The sequence below is a fragment of the Arvicanthis niloticus genome, chromosome 8 (assembly GCF_011762505.2).
Source record: "Arvicanthis niloticus isolate mArvNil1 chromosome 8, mArvNil1.pat.X, whole genome shotgun sequence".
Classification (NCBI taxonomy): Eukaryota; Metazoa; Chordata; class Mammalia; order Rodentia; family Muridae; genus Arvicanthis; species Arvicanthis niloticus.
This window is the reverse complement of record NC_047665.1, coordinates 57,276,232-57,294,177: the sequence shown is the minus strand read 5'-3', so window position 1 is coordinate 57,294,177 and position 17,946 is coordinate 57,276,232. Positions and strand designations below refer to the sequence as shown.

Sequence of the window (17,946 nt, the reverse complement as noted above, 5' to 3'; positions counted from 1 at the left end):
CAGATGGTAAACAGCATAGGCTTGTCCATACTCAATATCTGTCACACCTAGTCCTGTCTGCCAAGGCAGCATCAAAGCTGCCACATACATAAACAAATGGACATAGCTAGTTCAGTCTACAAAACCAGGGACTCTGCTGACCTCTGCTTAAATCTGAAGCAAAATAAAGATGGCGAGTGTCAGAATTCCACTTGATGTCAAGAATAGGAACGAGTTCTTTTGCTGCAGATGCTGAAAGGATATTTCTCATGATTTACAATCAAAGCTACAGACAGGACTCACTTTGGAGCCCAATATGCAATTTTAATATTTTCACCATCACTGTTTCAAATCAGCAAAAGAATAAATCAGGCTATGATGTGTTAGCACTTGCTGCCTTCTGTGCCACAAAGCCTCCCTCTGTGGCCAGTTTCAGCCTAGCAGTAAGATGTGCAGTTGGGAACAGTTGAGAACAGATAGCTATGTAGCATCCTCTTCACACAGTACAGAGAGCTTAACGTAAAGAACTGAGAGGCGACAGGGTTTGAGTATCTTGCTTTTAGTATAACTTACTTAAGTTTACACGACTTATTTGTCCGTGAAGCAGTAAGACTTTGTAAGAGAGTGGGAGACAGCTCCCACAGACTACTAGTCACACATGCCTGACTCAGGATAATCTAAACATTCAGTGGACAGTAACAATTGTGCTAGATTGACACTCAGCAAATTTCTTTTCTTTTTTCTTTTTTTCTTTTTTGGTTTCTTGAAACAGAGTTTCTCTATGAAGCACCAGTTGTACTGGAACTCACTCTGTAGACCAGGTTAGTCTCAAACTCAAGAGAGCTGCCTCCCTCTGACTCCTGAGTGCACCATCACACATCAAATGTCTTTAAATCCATGGATCAGAATGATCTAAAAATGGGCACAACTAGTTAGTTGGTTATTACCTGCAATAAGCCAAGGAATCATTTTATTATAATAACAACAATAATTGAACAGAAAAGCCAATTATTAGTTCTTTTGCAAACTACTACTACCAGGTCCCCAGCGTACATGAAAGGACGTTCTCTTTATAGAAGCAGAGCAGCTAATAAAGGCTTGAGCAGCCATTATTTACAACCTGTACTGACTTGATGAATGGATGGATGTCTGCTGAAATCACATACTCCCAACTCTAAAACAGCCTTCACTATGTCACTAAACCTGACATTTGAAGGTTTTGGAACCACCAGCAATGTACAGGATACAGAAAACCATATGAAACACACCTGTTAGGGCACTGTAAGTGAACTGCAGACTGTGAAGACCTGTGGAGAGCAAACAATCCACACTCTGCAGCAAATACACAGATATAAAGAAGAAAGAGACAAAGGGGAGGGGATAGGAAAGGAGAAAAAGAAACGAACTCATTACAATGTTGAGATTCTAAGAGTTTGACTGAAACAGACACACTATGCCCATGTTCACTGCACTTCTGAGAAAGAACTGTTACCTGATGACATCTGTGAGGCATTAATCCTAAGCGTATGACAACACGGCTGTAACATTGCTAAAGCAGTTCTTATCTTTTAGAGTTATATTCTTGACGTTTATGATAGAAGGTAGGCATGCTGGTATACACCTGCAATCCCAGAACTTGGGAGACAGAGGTAATAAGATCAGGCATTCAAAGGCCAGCTTTGGCTACACAGCAGGCTAGAGGCCAAGCTGTGCTATGTTATGCCCTATCTCAGAACAAAACAGAAAGTTATGATGAAATACTATGAGGCTGGAGATTTCCTTCAAGACAGCCTGGAAAGAGAAGAAATGGATGAGCGTATAACGAACAGGACTGACTGGGAACTACCTGTCGAGGTGATGGACAGATATGGGAAGCTAACTAGTCTAATCCCTTTCCTTTTGTATTTGAAATTTTAAAACTATTAAAATGCTTCAATCCCTCTCAATGAGAATAAGTCAAGTATCACCTGGCATCTAGTGAAGACCGCTTGTACTTTCTCGGGACCCTAACAGTGTCCCCTCCCACCCTGCTCCAGTCTTACTGACCCCTTTGTACTTCCCCCAACACTATAGGCATGTGCTCTTTTGGGACCTTGAATTAAGAGTTCCTTCTACTTGGTGTCTCTTCTCGTCTTTAATCACTTTTTAAAACATATACTCAGTGCACCTTTCACAATATTCCATGACTTTACATAACTGAAAAAATTTCAATTTATTTTTATTTTAAATGTATGTGTTTTGCCTATATATATGTATATATGTACTCCACATGTGTGCTTGGTGTCCTTAGAGGTCAGAGCAGAGTATCTAATCTGCTGATATTAGTGATTGATTATTGATTGATATGAATGATTGTGACCCACACTATGGGTGCTGGGAACTGAACTCAGGTCCTCTGCAACAGTAACAAGTACTGTTAACCACCGAGCTTTCTCTCTAGCCCCAGTGTAATTTTAACCGACTCTTGTTCTCCCCACCTAACATTTTCATTTCCCATCTATAATGTTCTACCTTTTCCTTTAGCATTTATTGTAAATGTACCATATAGTTTATTTGTTATGTGCTTATTTTTCCTGTTTGTTCTACACATGAACATGGAAACACAAAAGTGGGGATTTCTCTGTTTCTGGACAAAATACTTTTCTATTTTGTGTGTTTGCAATACTTCTTGATACATAAAATTAGAGAACAGGGACAACAACAAAGCCGGTGTGTGAGCCCAGAAGACGATATTAAGCACCTTTCCTTTGATCCTACAACAAAGTATCCAAGGCAGATTGGCTTTACAAAGTATCTGGGGAGGAACAGCTTTATAACGAGAAGAGGCTCACTTGGCTCATGATTCTAGAGACTCGAGACTCAAAGTTGCAGCTTCGGGCACGGGGTGGAAAGGAAGCTGGGGACACCTGTTCTGCCTCTGCTGAGGATCCTAATAGGACAATGGCAGGAGCCCATGTGGGAGGAAGCTATTTTATCTTTATGTTCTGAGATAGCATCTCACTTTGTAGCCTAGGCTGGCCTCAAAATCATGCTTCCTCTTCTGCCCCATCTTTCTGGGTGGTGGGATATAGTGTGGAACACCAAACCCAGAAGACAGATTACATCTTGAAATAGGAAGCTAGAGTTGGATTCGGCAGCCAGCTCTATTCCTAACAACTCCCTCAGAACCTGGTTCCCAGGAGAGCTAACTTAATCCCTTCTGAGGGCAGTGCCCTAAATGATCTAAAGACTTCTCACTAACCTCACACTGGGAACCCAGCTTCAACCCATAACCCTGTCTGTGAGGGAAAAACCCACAGCCTACTCCAGGATGAAAACAGGCAAAGTTCCCTAAGACACTGAGCCCACTATCACTGACACAGCAGTCTGGGGAAATTGGGTATTAACCTCAAAGTTAAACTTTTATCTCTAAGTATTACAAAATAAACTGTAGGGTTGGTGTGTTAGTATCAGACTTAGCTTTCTGTGTGCTGTGGATTTTGCCTTCCTCAAACTGACAGGAAGGGTCTTCTACCAGTATGGAATAAAGTGAGCGCAGCACCACCTCCTTACCCCTGAAAACCCAACCCCAGAAGATGGCTGGCATCACTGAGGAAGGAAAAGCACTGAGTGTTACTGCTGGCTGATTTACACTGAGTTAGCGAAAGAACTGCAATCAGGAAGTGCTGGGGTTCCACACTTGACGTAAAGCCTGTAGTTGTCCCCTCAATGGATCTTAACTACCCTTGTAAACCCTGGTCCATCACATATACTTACTTCATGGAGCATCACTCAGAAACAGATTCTAACTACAGAAAAGGCCGGCAACTGAGAGAGTTCCTTAGAGTTCAGCTGTCTCAACTCAAACCTCAGACTCGGTCTGATCTTACAAATTGTTACGATCCCTCATCTCATTTGGCCCACCCATAAAATAAAACCCTCGTAGTTTCTTTTACAGGTGCTGTGATAAATACTCAGACCAAAGGAACTGAAGAGTACAAGGGTTTATTTTTAGCTCAAAGTTCAAGGCACAGTCCACAGTGGCAGATACCTGGGGGAACTGGCCACATCGAAAGAAGACAGCTTCTTCCCTTGCTTAGTTCTCTCCCTCCGTGTCCGTCAGTCCAAGAAACAGTTCATTAAGGGGGCCCTCCCCACATCGATTAACACAAGCAATGTAATCTTCCATGTATATGCCCAAAAGCCCACTGCTGAGGTGATTCCAGACACCATAAAGTTGACAATTAGCACTTGTTATCACAGACGTGGTAGCAGTTACTTTGTGGTTATTACAAAGAATAAATGAATTTGTGCGAGCCAGGCTTGGTGGCACAGGTCAGTAATCCTAGCTTCTCGAGAGACTATGCAAGAGAGTTATAAATTTAAGACCTGCCTGAACTATAGAGTAAAGTTAAGGCCAGCCTTGGTAAGTTAGCAAGTTAGAGTTAGTAAGTTAGAGCCTATCTCAAAACAAAATGCAGCTGTACAGATGGCTCAGCGGGTGTACAAGTGTGAGAAGCTTGCCATGCAAGTGTGAGAGAAGAGTCAGAATCCCAGAACCCATGTAAAAGCTGGATGTACGTGGTAGGGGCATCTAATCTCATTGCTCCTTCAGCAAGGTAAGACTGGAATGGCTGGAGGCATGCCTACCATTTGCAGCAGGGAACAATAAAAGATCAGTCTCAAACAGGTAGAAAGGAAGGACTGACGGCCGAGGCTCTGCTCTGACCTCTATACGTGTGTAGCATGCATCTGCCCACATTCAAATACATTTAAAAAAAAAAAAAAAGAAAGAAAGGAAAAAGGAAGGGAGGGAAGGAGGGAGGGAGGGAGGGAGGGAGGGAGGGAGGGAGGGAAGGGAAGGGAAGAAGGGAGGGAGGAAAAGAGGGAGGGAGGAAAAAGAGGGCTGGAGATCTCGATCAAAGATCCTGCATGCAAGCAACCTTCTGTACAATCCCTCATCATAAGGAGTGATGGAATTCCACTTCAAGTGCAGGAGGAGATTCAAGAAAGTCTCCTAGCACTGCATGTGAAGAGAGTGAGTTTTACTGAATTTTAAATGGGGAAAAAGTAACTACAAATAAAATAAGTGAATAAAGGGTTAGTGTGCAAAAACCCTCAGATGTGTTCATGATACTTCAGTAGGGGGCACACAGATGCTGTTTTTACAGTTTAATTTCTTCAGATGCAGATCTGGTCTTTTGTCCCTCAAGGTCTAATCTAGTTCACCATGTTTTATTTCTTGTTACTACAAAAGCATAGAAAATAAAGTTGAAATAGAAAAGCTTCAGAAGACCCCTGCCATGAAACATTTGTTGAAAACCTTAATATTTCTACACTGCAAACATGTTCACTAACAGGCTGCACTGTTAGTGCATGGGATCATCAATCCTGTGATATGTATTTACAAGGAGAGCTATTGTATGTGCTACGGAGACATGGAAAAATACAGAACTGCATGGCATTCATTTTCACACAGCATTTTCTATAACACCACAGAGACAGTCAAGTTATCGCGCCCTTCTCCACAAAGCCAGCTTTAATAAAAATGCATGCACCAACAACTGCATTTGAAGCTGAATTTGAAGAAATCCTTTAAATGCGAAACTAAGACCATCCCTGTTTCATATTTAATTTGCAACAGGATATCTGGCAGTTGTCAAGGGGTCTGGCAAGGCTTGTTAGCTGATGACTGGATGCCTGCTGAGCTGGGCTCCACACACAGGTAGTACTCAATTGTAGACACAATCTTCTGACCCACCTCTCATGCTCCTTTAAAGTTAATCTGAACACACTGTGCATGAAAGGAAATGAGAGATGAGCGTTTCTCCGTCACCACGGTGCTGGGACTTCCTGAGTGTTCACCCCGCTGATGACTGGTCCAGAGCTACCATTTTTTCTAACTATTCCCAATTGTGTCTGTCAGTCACAATTAGGGCTGAGCACTGAAGAGAGGTGTTAAAATGGAATAGTGCCATTAGATCTGACAAGTGCGGTTTTTCTCACTTTAACCCTTCACTGTGCTAGGAAACACAGCCCTTGCCATTTAGCAAATGGATCCGATGCAATCTTTACATTTGTAAACTCACTTTGTGTATAACTTACAGAAGTATATATGAAGGATAATGGAAACAATTTTATTAGAGACTTTACTGTAAATCTGGAGAGAGATTTTTCAGTGATTTTTAGCGCTTGCTGCTCTTCCAGAGGACCACAGCTCATTCTCATCCCCTTATGAGGCAGCTGACGACTGTCTAACTTCAGCTCCAGGGGAGCCAAGGCCTTCTCCAGGCCTCAGAGTGTACCTGAGCACACACGCAGGCACAGGCACATGCACACGCACACACACATACACACACAAAATATTTTTCTAAAAAATAATCAATAAAAAGTTTTACCATTACCAATACTGTTGTATAAAATAGTTTTCATGCTGTAATATATCTTTTCAAAGTAAAAAAAAATTTGTTTTGTCCCAAGATTCTTCTTGCATGATAAAAGCTTTCTTGTCCAATGGTGCATGTTTGTACAAATTAAATTCCCCGTAGGATGTTACCATCTGCACACTTAGTCTGCACTGCCGCTGCACCATCACCATTAAACCCAAACACCACCTCTGCATTTACTCTGATTTGTCTTTTATTTTTTAAAAAAAGATTTATTCTGCTTTTTAATTGTGTATAACTGCATGTGGGTATGCACACACGAGTGCAGGTGTCCTGGGGACAGAAGGCTTCAGACACCCTGTAGTTACAGAAGGCTGTGAGCTGGGAACTGAACTCCAGATCTCTACAAGAACACTTGTTCTAGACTGCTGATCCATCTCTCGAGAGCCCCATTTTAACTTTTCTAATAACAACTGTGAAACCCATTAACTTTATCCTTTTTATTATACATAGAAAAATAATATATTTAAGCACTTCAGCAGTATTGAACAAAACAAACAAACAAACAAATAGAGACTTTCTGGTTTGTTTTTGCTTTTTGTTCTGTTTCTAAAACAAGGTATCCGTCCATGGCCCTGAGCCTGGACTCCGGGACTTAGCTCTGTCTACCACACTGATGTCTACCACACTGACAAAGATGTCGTGCAACACCAGCATGCCCAGGCTCCATTGTTTTCAACACGCTGTAGAATTACAATAGTCTCAGATCCAAAGTAAGAAAGATAGAGAATGACAATGAATCTCACTACTGGTTCATCTTTCTGTAAGCAACTTAATTAATTTTACATTGTATTGATATTTTACATTTTAAGGCATATTTGGAAGTAATTACTGAATAAAACTTAATGAAAAGAATGGAAAATATTTGAAGATTCAGGAAAATGTAATCTCTCAAATCTCATATTGCTTTCAAGTTACAAAATAACCTCAAAGCCACAAAAAGTAAATCTTTCTTTATTCTTCTATGACCTCTAAGTAATAAATATAAACCACAAAATTCTAATCCTTACAAAAATCAAAACTTTTCCAACTGAAACTGAAACCATAAACTGAAGTCCACAACCCCTAACAGTGTGTCAAGGGTTAAAATCATGGTTATGCAACTTATGCTTAACGATAACAACAAAAGAGCTACGAAGGCTGTGTGAAGGTAACATGTCTGTGATCCAGGAACTGGAGAGGAAGAGGCAGCAGCTCAAAGTCATTCTCAGTGATTTCAAGGCCAGCCTGGGACATGAGACAATACCTCATAAGAAAAAAGGAAAAGGAAAGAAGAGCAGAAAATGCAAATGAAACACCTACTACGTTAGATGGCTCTGCTGAGGTGGCAGGATAGAATGGATGACTACCCCGTGTCATTGGGACTGGGACTGTTTAACACAGGAATGGCCTACCATGGGGCCATTTGCAATGGTAGTTGCAGAGACTTTCTAGCAACACAAAACAATATTCTTTACCTTTATCTCAGAGACCTCTCAACCTTCACTTTAAATGAGGAGCGATTTTCTGTAGGTATATACGCACAAATATTTACTCAGTAAGCATTCCAGACAGAACTACCCAGCACACTTGCATAAGTCTATAACAGTGCATATGTCAAACACAACCTCCCATCTACACAGCAAGCCACGCCTCACTGACCTACTCAAACCACATCACTTCAGCCACGTTAGACTCTTCTATCAATCAAGGCTTCCTAACTGTCCAGCAAAGAGACAACAGTCGATGGTCAGCACAGAGTAGGTGTGACTAATTACATGGGAAATAAATATGACATCATATATGCTAAGCTACTCTAACATGGGCACTGCACACACACCCATGTGCACACTTACAGAACTACAGAGCGATTCAGAGGATATCAAAATCACCTCACTGGCCATAACTCTAGTTAGAGGCAGGAGTGTTAAGGTTTTTGGTAGTTTCTACATTTTAAGTAAATTCTTGAAAAACAAATGACTGTGTCCCCCCCCAAAATGTTTAATCTACGCTTCTAGTGGGGGAAAAAAAGGCTTGAAATTCATTTGGTGAGACCAGTGAAATATGATCCAATCACACACTCACCGTGGCTTTGTAAGTTGACACAATTCTTTTGGAAGCCAGTATGTAAGATGTGTCAAAAACCATAAACCTTTCACTTAAAAACTCCTGAGAATTTGTTAGAAGGAAATTATAGAAAAAAAAATGTGCACAGGGTGCTGCAACATCTTAAAATAAGGACAATGTCCAACACTAAGAAAATAGCTAAGTAAATTAGTGAACATTGCTCAAAAGGAACAACGAATAAAAAATACACAGAACAAGTGAACACTGTCATATAATACAAAGCTTGAGATGGGAGGATATACCCTACTCCAATCACACAAAGACTCTTTCCACAAAGCATGAAGGCGGGGATTTGCTATAAATAGGAAATCTACTGCTTTAGAATGGAAGAAATTAGTTAATTTCTACCACGTCTTTTGATGGAACTTGGATGATGTTCAAAAATAAAAACCATAGACGGAAAAGACGATGATGATGGATAATAATTTCAAACTTTGGAATGGAAACTGGCTTCGGAAAGGACAGCACAGGGCTGTGCTAACAGAGATTCTGTTCTAGATGCAGATGCTTCCTTCCTTAAGGCAGACGCATGTCCAACAGATTTACACTCAAGCATCCCAGCAAAGCTCCAGAGCTAAATGGGAAACCGGAAAGGAGAAAGTCTAAACAAGTCATGAGTATCTGACAGGTTTCTGCTCAGGACTTAAAACAGTCTTGCATGTGACTGCATACTCACTGAGACTAAGAAAGGAAAGGGTGTCACCTACTGAACTACAGTCACCGCCACAGTAAACAAGGACCCGTTTCCTTACACTGTGAGGATAAAAGGACTAAAAACGTTACCAGCAAGATCAATGTATAGCTAAACTTTATGTTGTGACTCTATAGCATTCTATTTAGTTGAAACCAAGTCTGATGAAATAAGAGGAAAGTGTACACATTACACACAGGGTATTGCAATGAACCAATTACCAAAAGTTAATTAGCAACACAACAAAATATGTCAAGGAGCCAGGGAGCCAGTGAGCAGAGAGGGGGGGGGGCAGGGAGGGAGGGAAGGAGGGAGGAAGGGAGGGAAGGGGGGAGAGAGAGAGAGAGAGGGAGAAAGAAACACTAAGACAGAGTAGAGCAGGGACAAGAGGAAAGGCACAGAGCAAGAAGCATTACCTGTTTTTTCCCCTTTGGCAAAATAAGATGCAAGTAACTATACTTAAATATTTGTAAATAAAAACAGCTCCAATATATCCATAAGTTTCAAAAACAGAAACTAAATTACTAACCTAAAAAGAAACAATGACTAAACAATGACTAAAAATTAAGTCAATTATCACAAACTAATGAAATACAAAAAGTAAAAATATATTCTCATGGGGCTGAAGAGATGGCTCTGTGGTTAAGAGCACTGGCTCCTCTTCCAGAGGACCCAGGTTCAAGTCCCAGCATCCACATGGCAGCTCATAACTGTCTATAAACCCAAGATCTGATACCCTCATACAGATATACATGTAAGCAAAACCCCAATGCACATCAAATATAAATACATATAAATTTTTTAAAACATACTCTCACGTACCTCATTTTTCTTACAGTACTAACTACTTTTCCAAGACCAAGTTACACTCTGGTCTGTATAAGTGGAAGTGCAAAGAAGTTTCTGTGGGGGAGATAAAGTAGAAGATCCCTAGGCAGAATGCAGAAGATTCCCCTAAGCAAACTCAGCCAGCCCTACTATCTGTTGTACTTTACACACTGCTGTTGTCTGCGGTTTAGAAAGACTCAGGGAAGACATCATTACAGATATACTTACTACACTGTACTTTTGAAGGCATGTGTTATGTCAGTCACTACACCCATTGCGGATTCTCAGGAGAAATAACGGTAAATGTGAGCCTGTTTTCCGAAAAACACATATAAGATCTAGAGTATAATTCTCCACTTCTATCATAATTATTTTCATTTATCAGACCCTAACATCTGAGGGCAGAATACCAAAGGTTTTGCACTATCCTGTTGCAGTAAACGGCAGGCTATCAGCCAGTGCAGCAGACACCACACAGCAGCAGCAGACGCTGTAGCACCAGGTGCAAATACAGTTAGATACCTTCAAACCCCAATCCAAACCCTCACAATTAATGCTTAATTTTCTTTTTCATATCAGAACTGATTTTAGATTTTCAGCAATTTCTGCTTAAGAACTGAAAGAGCAGACACAGTGACATATGCCCTTGTCCTAGTATTCAGGAGATGGAGGCAGAAAGACTGAAAGTTCAGGCTAGCCTGGGTCGCATAGCTAGACCCTACCTCAAAAGTAAATAAATAAATAAATAAATAAATACTCAAATAAGCAGCTGAGAGAATACGAGGTCATTATTCTACAATGAAAGTTGGGCATCTTTCAACACTTCTACTAAATCAATAGCTGAATGAGAGAGCCTCTGTCCACAGCCTGGGTCACAATGATTGTCTGGCACATGAAAGACACTCAGTCAGTAGACCAGATCTCCACCCATCTGCTGTACAAGTGCATCTGCTGCTCTTAACATATGACCTTGTCTGTCCTGAGACAATATCCCAAGGTCCTTGGCTTATTACTATTGCACAATCTTGAACTCTATCTGATTCCTATATTTAAAAAAATCAGCATAAAAGGTATATTAAACTATCCCCTTGCTGTAAACTTTAAGTCGACATCTGGCCAATTACCTTAAGGGCTAGGAGTTTACATATCTGATCATCCACACTGTCTCCCAGCTGTGAGGCCTTGGCTCCTGTATACTGAATTCTCTAGAACAACTCTATACTCAAATCTTAACCACGGACATGGCCCACCTGTGCTCCTTCCTGTGATCATTACGAGGGGGGGGGGGTACCGCACTCCTGGAGTCCTCCCTCTCAACAGTATCAGCATCTGTCAACTGAGCCATCTCACTCCACATACTTAAAAAAAAAAATCTATTCATATCCTTCATTTTTATTGTACATTAAGTTAAAAAAAACCTACTGATACTTATAGCTTTGGCACATTCTTTGTTTTCCCTCAAATCCAAATTATAACTTAAAGTAATACATAGTCACTAATCTTTCGAGAGCACTAGGAAAGCTAACTTGAGGTAAAAGGAAAGATCCAGATAAAAGCATGGGGAAACGGGTGGAAAAGTTACAGCATTTGGGGCATTACACAAAAGCAACAGAAGAGGGCGCACTGTGGAGCTGGAGAAACTACCTTGAACCACCTTATGATTTTTAGAAGTCATGATGAGGGCAAAGGAGACATTATACTTTGAGGTTTGAATTTTCAGTTCTTCCTTCAGATGCTGGGCAAAGCCAAGAAGCCTTGTCCCTGGGTCACTGGGTAAACAGGGAATTCTCTCCAGGAGCTTTAGAGGTTTGCCTATCAAGACATCTTAACTTATGTATGATCTCTTTATGTTACAACATGTTCACTGGGATGTAACTCCATGATGAGTCGAAGGGGCATCTGCAACCACACTTGCAATTTTTAAAGCAAAAGGTGATTAAATACCCCAAGCCAACACCACAACAGTCAAAAGTTGAGAGAAACACACTAAGAAACTAGACTATCAAAACCTGGGCAACAAGGTGGTAAAGTACAAGAAAGCAGCTGTAAGACCTGGCAGTGTATACATGACAGAGCTTTCTCAAAACAAGGACAAGACAGTGTGTGCAAACAAAACAATACAAAACTCTTTTACCTGCTTTTGTAATCATGAATGATAGTATCAATATGATGTGTACTTTGAGATAAGAAAATGCGTAATCAGAGAATATTCTAATGCTAGGATCTTCATTACCTCTAAGAACTGGAACTGTCAGCAAAGATAAAACAAATACTCATACAGCAGAGAAAGCAAAATCCCTACAGCCCTAATCTTGAACTAGAGATACCTACGTAAGAGCAATAGGCATTTCTAAGAAGATACATGGATAGCTAACATTCATATTTAAATATGTGCAATATCACTTGTCTTTAGGAGAAATATAAACTGAACCCATGGCATTATCTCACATGGGTTAGGAAAGGTTGTTATCAGACAGATACTGCATAAGAGTTGGCAAGGATGTGAGAGAAGATACTCTTGTACATTTTTGGTGGGAGGCTCACTTAGACCCTGAGTTTAAGGCCATCCTAAGCAGTAAAGAGAGATCCCCTCCCTGTTTCAAATGAGTGAGTATATATGCGCTGTAGCATGGCTCGGAGGTTAAGACGGCCTGCTGACTTTCAATCTGCAGCGCCCACAGAACAGCTTCTAATTGTTCCTATCTCTGGTTCCAGGAAATCTGATGGTCTCTCTAGAGGACCGGGCATGCTTGTGGTGCACAAACATACAGGCATTAGCCTTAGCTGTCCTAGAACTTCAGGCTGGCCTTAAACTTAGAGATCTGCCTGACTCTGCCTCCCTACCACTGGGGCTAAAGGTGTGCACCACCATGCCTGGCTATATTTATGGTTTCTAGTACTAATTTTTCCTTTAGTTTTTCAAGAGAGAGTTTCACTTTGTAGCTCTGACTCTCCTGGAACTCACTCTATAGACCAGAGTGGCCTCAAACTCGCACAGATTAGCCTGCTTCTGCCTTCCAAGTGTCAGGATTAAAGCATGTGCCACCATGCCTGTCTTGTCAAAAAACATTAAGTGAGATCATTTTGTCTCAAATAATCCAGAGAAGAAACCCCAATGTTTCTTTTTTTCTCATGTGTTTTCACTACTGACTATAAAGTTGATATTTTAACTACCTTTATTTGGCAGTATTTAAATATGATAACCATCGATGTGCCGGTAACTAATATATTATTATCATTCTGTTCATTTCTTTCATTTTTTAGGAGACAATTACAACTTTTGTGTACTAGTAAATACATTGGAAGATTAAGAACTTCATAGACAGACAAGGATTAATTTTCACAGTATAAAAGGACACAGTATAAGAGGATTCTTAGTACTAGCTTCATGAACATATATTGGATGTATAAGCAACCACATTTATCAACAACATCAACAAGAAAGACATTCCAGGACCACCCGACACAGCCTGACCAAAGGAGACAATGGAGTTCCAGTCAATCCTGGCCAGTGCCCCAGCCTTAAGTCCTTTGTTAACATTGGCTTTACATGAACTAGTTATATTTTTAAAGTAAATAATTTCTGTTTAAAGCAGATATAACAAAAGTATGTTTCTAAGCTAAAAAAGAAAATCATTAAACAATAAAGGGTTTAAGGAGAACTGCATCTAAGTAAGATTTTCCAACAGTAAATAAAGGCCACAAATGCAGATGACTCAAAGGCGGTGATGAACAGAATGCTCAGCGGTTATTAAGGCGAGCTGGTGATGGCTGAGGCACAGCCTGGGCTCCACAGTCTGATACTAACAGTGGGAGGCCCAGAGAGAGGAGAAAGCGGCTTCTAATGGGCGTGGCTGTACAAATGATGCCTGACTCCATTTATGAACATCCAGGGATGCTGCACTATTCTCAGTCCTATGTCACTAATGCCTGGCTTCTGTCAGTACTACTCTATAAGATCCTGAAGGGAAACTGCTAGCTACTGAGCACAGTGTGTCTCTTAAAGGACTCAAACCAGAGAATGTTGATAACTTTTGAGAAAAGTTACAGTGAAGGGAGACAGATGGCTCAGTGAGTAAGCATGCATGCTGGGCAAACCTAACCTTGGATATCCAGCACCTTGTAAACAGCTGGGTGTGGCCATACACAACTGTAATCCCAGTACTGTGGGTTACAGAAAAAGAAGGACCAGTCAGCCCAGTCAAAAAAGTGCAAGCTCCAGGTTCAGTGGAAGCCATGTCTCAATGAGGGGACAGTGAGGAGACGCTGAAGTACATCTGCTGATATCTTCCTCTGGATTCCACAGGAGTACACATGCCCTTCCACAATTACATCCATATTCACACACATCACCACCTCCCAAGAAAAGGAAAGAAAGACAGCTTACAGCAAGTACCTTCCCTGCCTACCATGGCCACCGTCAAGATGAATGGGGCTCCAATTTCAGAAAGATGCACTACAGCTACAGTACGTCTCAGTGGAATATACTCAACACTAGAGCCAGAGTCTCACAGCAACCCATAAATCCATGAGAACCTTCTACAACTCAGGTCCACTGTCTGTCCAGTTTTCAGATAGGCAGCACGGTCACATGGACTGTAAAACAACCTACTCCAAGTTTAAGTTCAGTCCACGAAACAAGCAAGTACTACTTCAAAAACTAAGGGAGCACGAGATTACACAAAATGAACTGCAAGAAACTGCAGCCTTTGGCAAGTCCTCATTGGAAGGTAAACGATGCCAGTTACTTTGGAAAATACTGGTATGGTTTCTCAAAAATTAGCTATATCTTGGGGTGGAAGAGATGGCTCAGTAGGTTAGGGTGCCTGATGGCACCCTAACAACTGAAGTAAAGAACCAATTCTGATCTCTACACACCACAGGTGATATGGCATTCTTGTGTGCATGTGCACACACAAATAAACAAACAAATAAATGAATGAACAAATAAAGAAATTGTGATCAAATAAAACTTTCCAGGTGGATGTGTTGCTCAGTAGAGGAACATGTGCAAAGCTGGAATTTCAATGCCCAGCACTCAAACTAATAAAATTCTGTATTGCATATTTCATCCTAACACAGCATGTCCACTTTTGACTATATACTCAAGAGAACTAAAAGCACAGATGTCAACAAGGATTTACACTCGATGTTCATATGATCATAAGAGCTTTGCTCACAAGAAGCTAAAGGTAGAAGCAATCAGTGCCTATTTAAAAGGTGGTGAAATAGATGTAAAATATGCAAATGTCACAATACCCATCCTTAAAAAGAGGACAATTCACCAGGCATGGTGGCACATGCCTTTAATCCTAGCAGTACGGAATGCAAAGGATGGATCTTTGTGAGTTCAAGGCCAATTTGGTCTACATATGAGCTCCAGGAAAGCCAGAACTACATAGATAGACCTTGTCTCAATAAGCCAAACCAAACCAAAACCAAGAGGACAATGCTGGCACACAAACATTGGGGACAAGGCTTGAGGACCTTATGCTGTGTGAGACTGGCCACTCACAAAGCACAGATATTGTGTGATTCCATACGCAGGCCATTTTAACTACTTTTTACTAGTCCAGTTCTCATTCTTATATAAGCATCACCACCATCAATCTCTAAAATGTATCGTTTTCCCAAACTCAAACTCTGTTCAAATTAAACATAATCCCCACTCCTTACTTCTCCTGGTCTTAGCAAGTGCCATTCATGTAGTGTCTGTGAATCTGTTTACACTGGAAACCAACCAGCCTCCCTTCTTGCCAGCCACATGCCTATCTGCCTTCTTTCCTTTCTTTCTCTGAGACAGGGTCTCATGTAGTGCAGGCTGGCCTAAACTCACCACATAGTCTCCAGTGCCTTCTGATCCTGGCATTACAGGCATGTGGCATCATGCCTAGTTTTATACACTGCTTGGGGATGAACTCAAGGCTTCCTACAAGAGAGTACACTACCAACTGAGCTGTGTCTCCAACCTCTTTATAATCAAAAGTTCTAAATGGCCAAGAGGAAATGATTTCTACTCACACCCAAAAACCTCCAGAGCTAGGCTTCTAATCAGCGAGTGTTCACTATGACTCATTACCCCCATGTTTAGCATGGCGGCATTCCGCTCTGCAAAAATCAAATAACAGGTCAAGAGATACCTAAGGTTTACTTTTTGTTTCAAAGATCTTCTAACTTGTACAATACATGTACTGAGAAGATTCTGCTGGTCACAGTCTATTCTCTCCTATCTAAAAGTCACAAAGTAGACAAATACCTCATCCCAAAGAACCTTAACCACACCAAGACTGTGCCTGACACCGGCTGCAAGCATGTCTGTTAAAGGGTTAGAATAATTTGTAAATCACCTTAAAACACTGAGAATGCATTTCTAGAACGTGAGCATTGGCAGAGTATGGGAAGCTAAAAAGACTGGTCACTAACACAGGAGGATTAGATGGCAAATACCTTCTTGAGAAGACACAATGGGGGGCAGGTAATCCGGAATGTAGTCTTTTCTTTCCTCTGCATCTTTACTTCCCGGCTGAGGAAACTGAAGGACATTGTTCTTGCTAACAGGAAATGAAGGAATTTGATGTGGGAAAGTGACAGGTTCAATATTATGAATATAGTCTTCTAGTTCATGCAGATTAACCCCCATAAGTTGGAAGGCTTCACCAACATCATCCAAAATGGGGTCTGTTCGGCCATCTGAAACAAAGTCAAAAGCAAATGGTATCACTGAAAAGAAAGTACAGAGTTATTTTCAAAACACATGTGTAAATATGTGTGTGTGGGAGGGGGTGCTTGAAATAAAATATATTACTTATTTAAAAACCTAGTTATATGAAAATATTTATTAGATTTTTAAACAGAATATCATATTGATTAAAAGCTCACAAAACTGACTACCAGACATGGTGGTACACACCTTTAGTCCCAGCAATTAGGAGACAGAGACAGGCAGATAGATCTCTGTGAGTTCATGGCCAGCCTGGTCTACATAGTGAGTTCAAGGCTAGTCAGAGCTACATAATGATACTTCTCTCTCAAAAACAAAACAGAAAGAAAGAGAGAAGAAGACAGGAAGGGAAGAAGGGAAGGAAGGAGGGAGGGAAAGAAAATATATGTGTGTGGGGGGTAGAAAGGACGGAGAGATGGAGGGAGAAAAAGAGGGAGGATAGAGAGAACAACTGGTTGGAGTCAGGTCTTTCTTTCCATCATGAGTCCCAGAGTCTGAACACAGGTGGCCAGACTTAGCAGCCAGCACCATTTCTCACCAATTTCACTAGCCTATCAATCACGTTTTCAGGCCAGGTGTGGTGGTGGCACTCACCCTTAGTCCCAGAACTCCGGAGGCAGACGCAGGCAGATCTCTGTGAGTTTGAGGCCAGTCTGGTATATATAGTGAGTTCTAGGACAGCCAGGACTATATAGATAAGCACTGTCTAAAAACAAAGAAACAAGCAAGCAAGCAAGCACACTTTCAGTGATGCACAAAAACAAAAAAATAATACGCATTCCTCCTATTACTGAATGTAAGCATGTATTTCATTTCTTCTCATTAAAGTCTTTATCACTGCCGGGCGGTGGTGGCACACGCCTTTAATCCCAGCACTTGGGAGGCAGAGGCAGGCGGATTTCTGAGTTCGAGGCTAGCCTGGTCTACCGAGTGAGTTCCAGGACAGCCCGGGATATACAGAGAAACCCTGTCTCGAAAAAACCAAAAAAAAAAAAAAAAAAAAAAAAAAAAGTCTTTATCACTATTGTGTACAGAACAGAACCATCTTAAACTCTACATGCATCATCATTTCAATCTAGGACATGCTCCCCTTGACCTGTTTTTCCTATAAAAGAGTTCAGATATTGACCCCCCCCCCCCCAACTATGTATTTTTTTTCTATAATCGCATCAGTAGAAAATGGTCTCCAGCTTGCC

The 17,946-nt window shown here is 41.1% G+C and overlaps 1 protein-coding gene across 3 annotated transcripts in view; it reads right to left on the bottom strand.

The window, feature by feature from the left end:
* Taf3 (TATA-box binding protein associated factor 3) overlaps positions 1–17,946 on the bottom strand; it is a 140,614-nt gene that overhangs the window by 118,237 nt on the left and 4,431 nt on the right. For all 3 annotated transcript variants that reach the window (XR_013112269.1, XM_076939430.1, XM_034510698.2), the window contains exon 2: positions 16,477–16,719. Coding sequence is in view for 2 of the 3 variants with exons in the window: in XM_076939430.1 (XP_076795545.1) it covers positions 16,477–16,719 (243 nt within the window). In the remaining variant the exon portion in view is untranslated. The remainder of the gene's footprint in view (positions 1–16,476; positions 16,720–17,946) is intronic.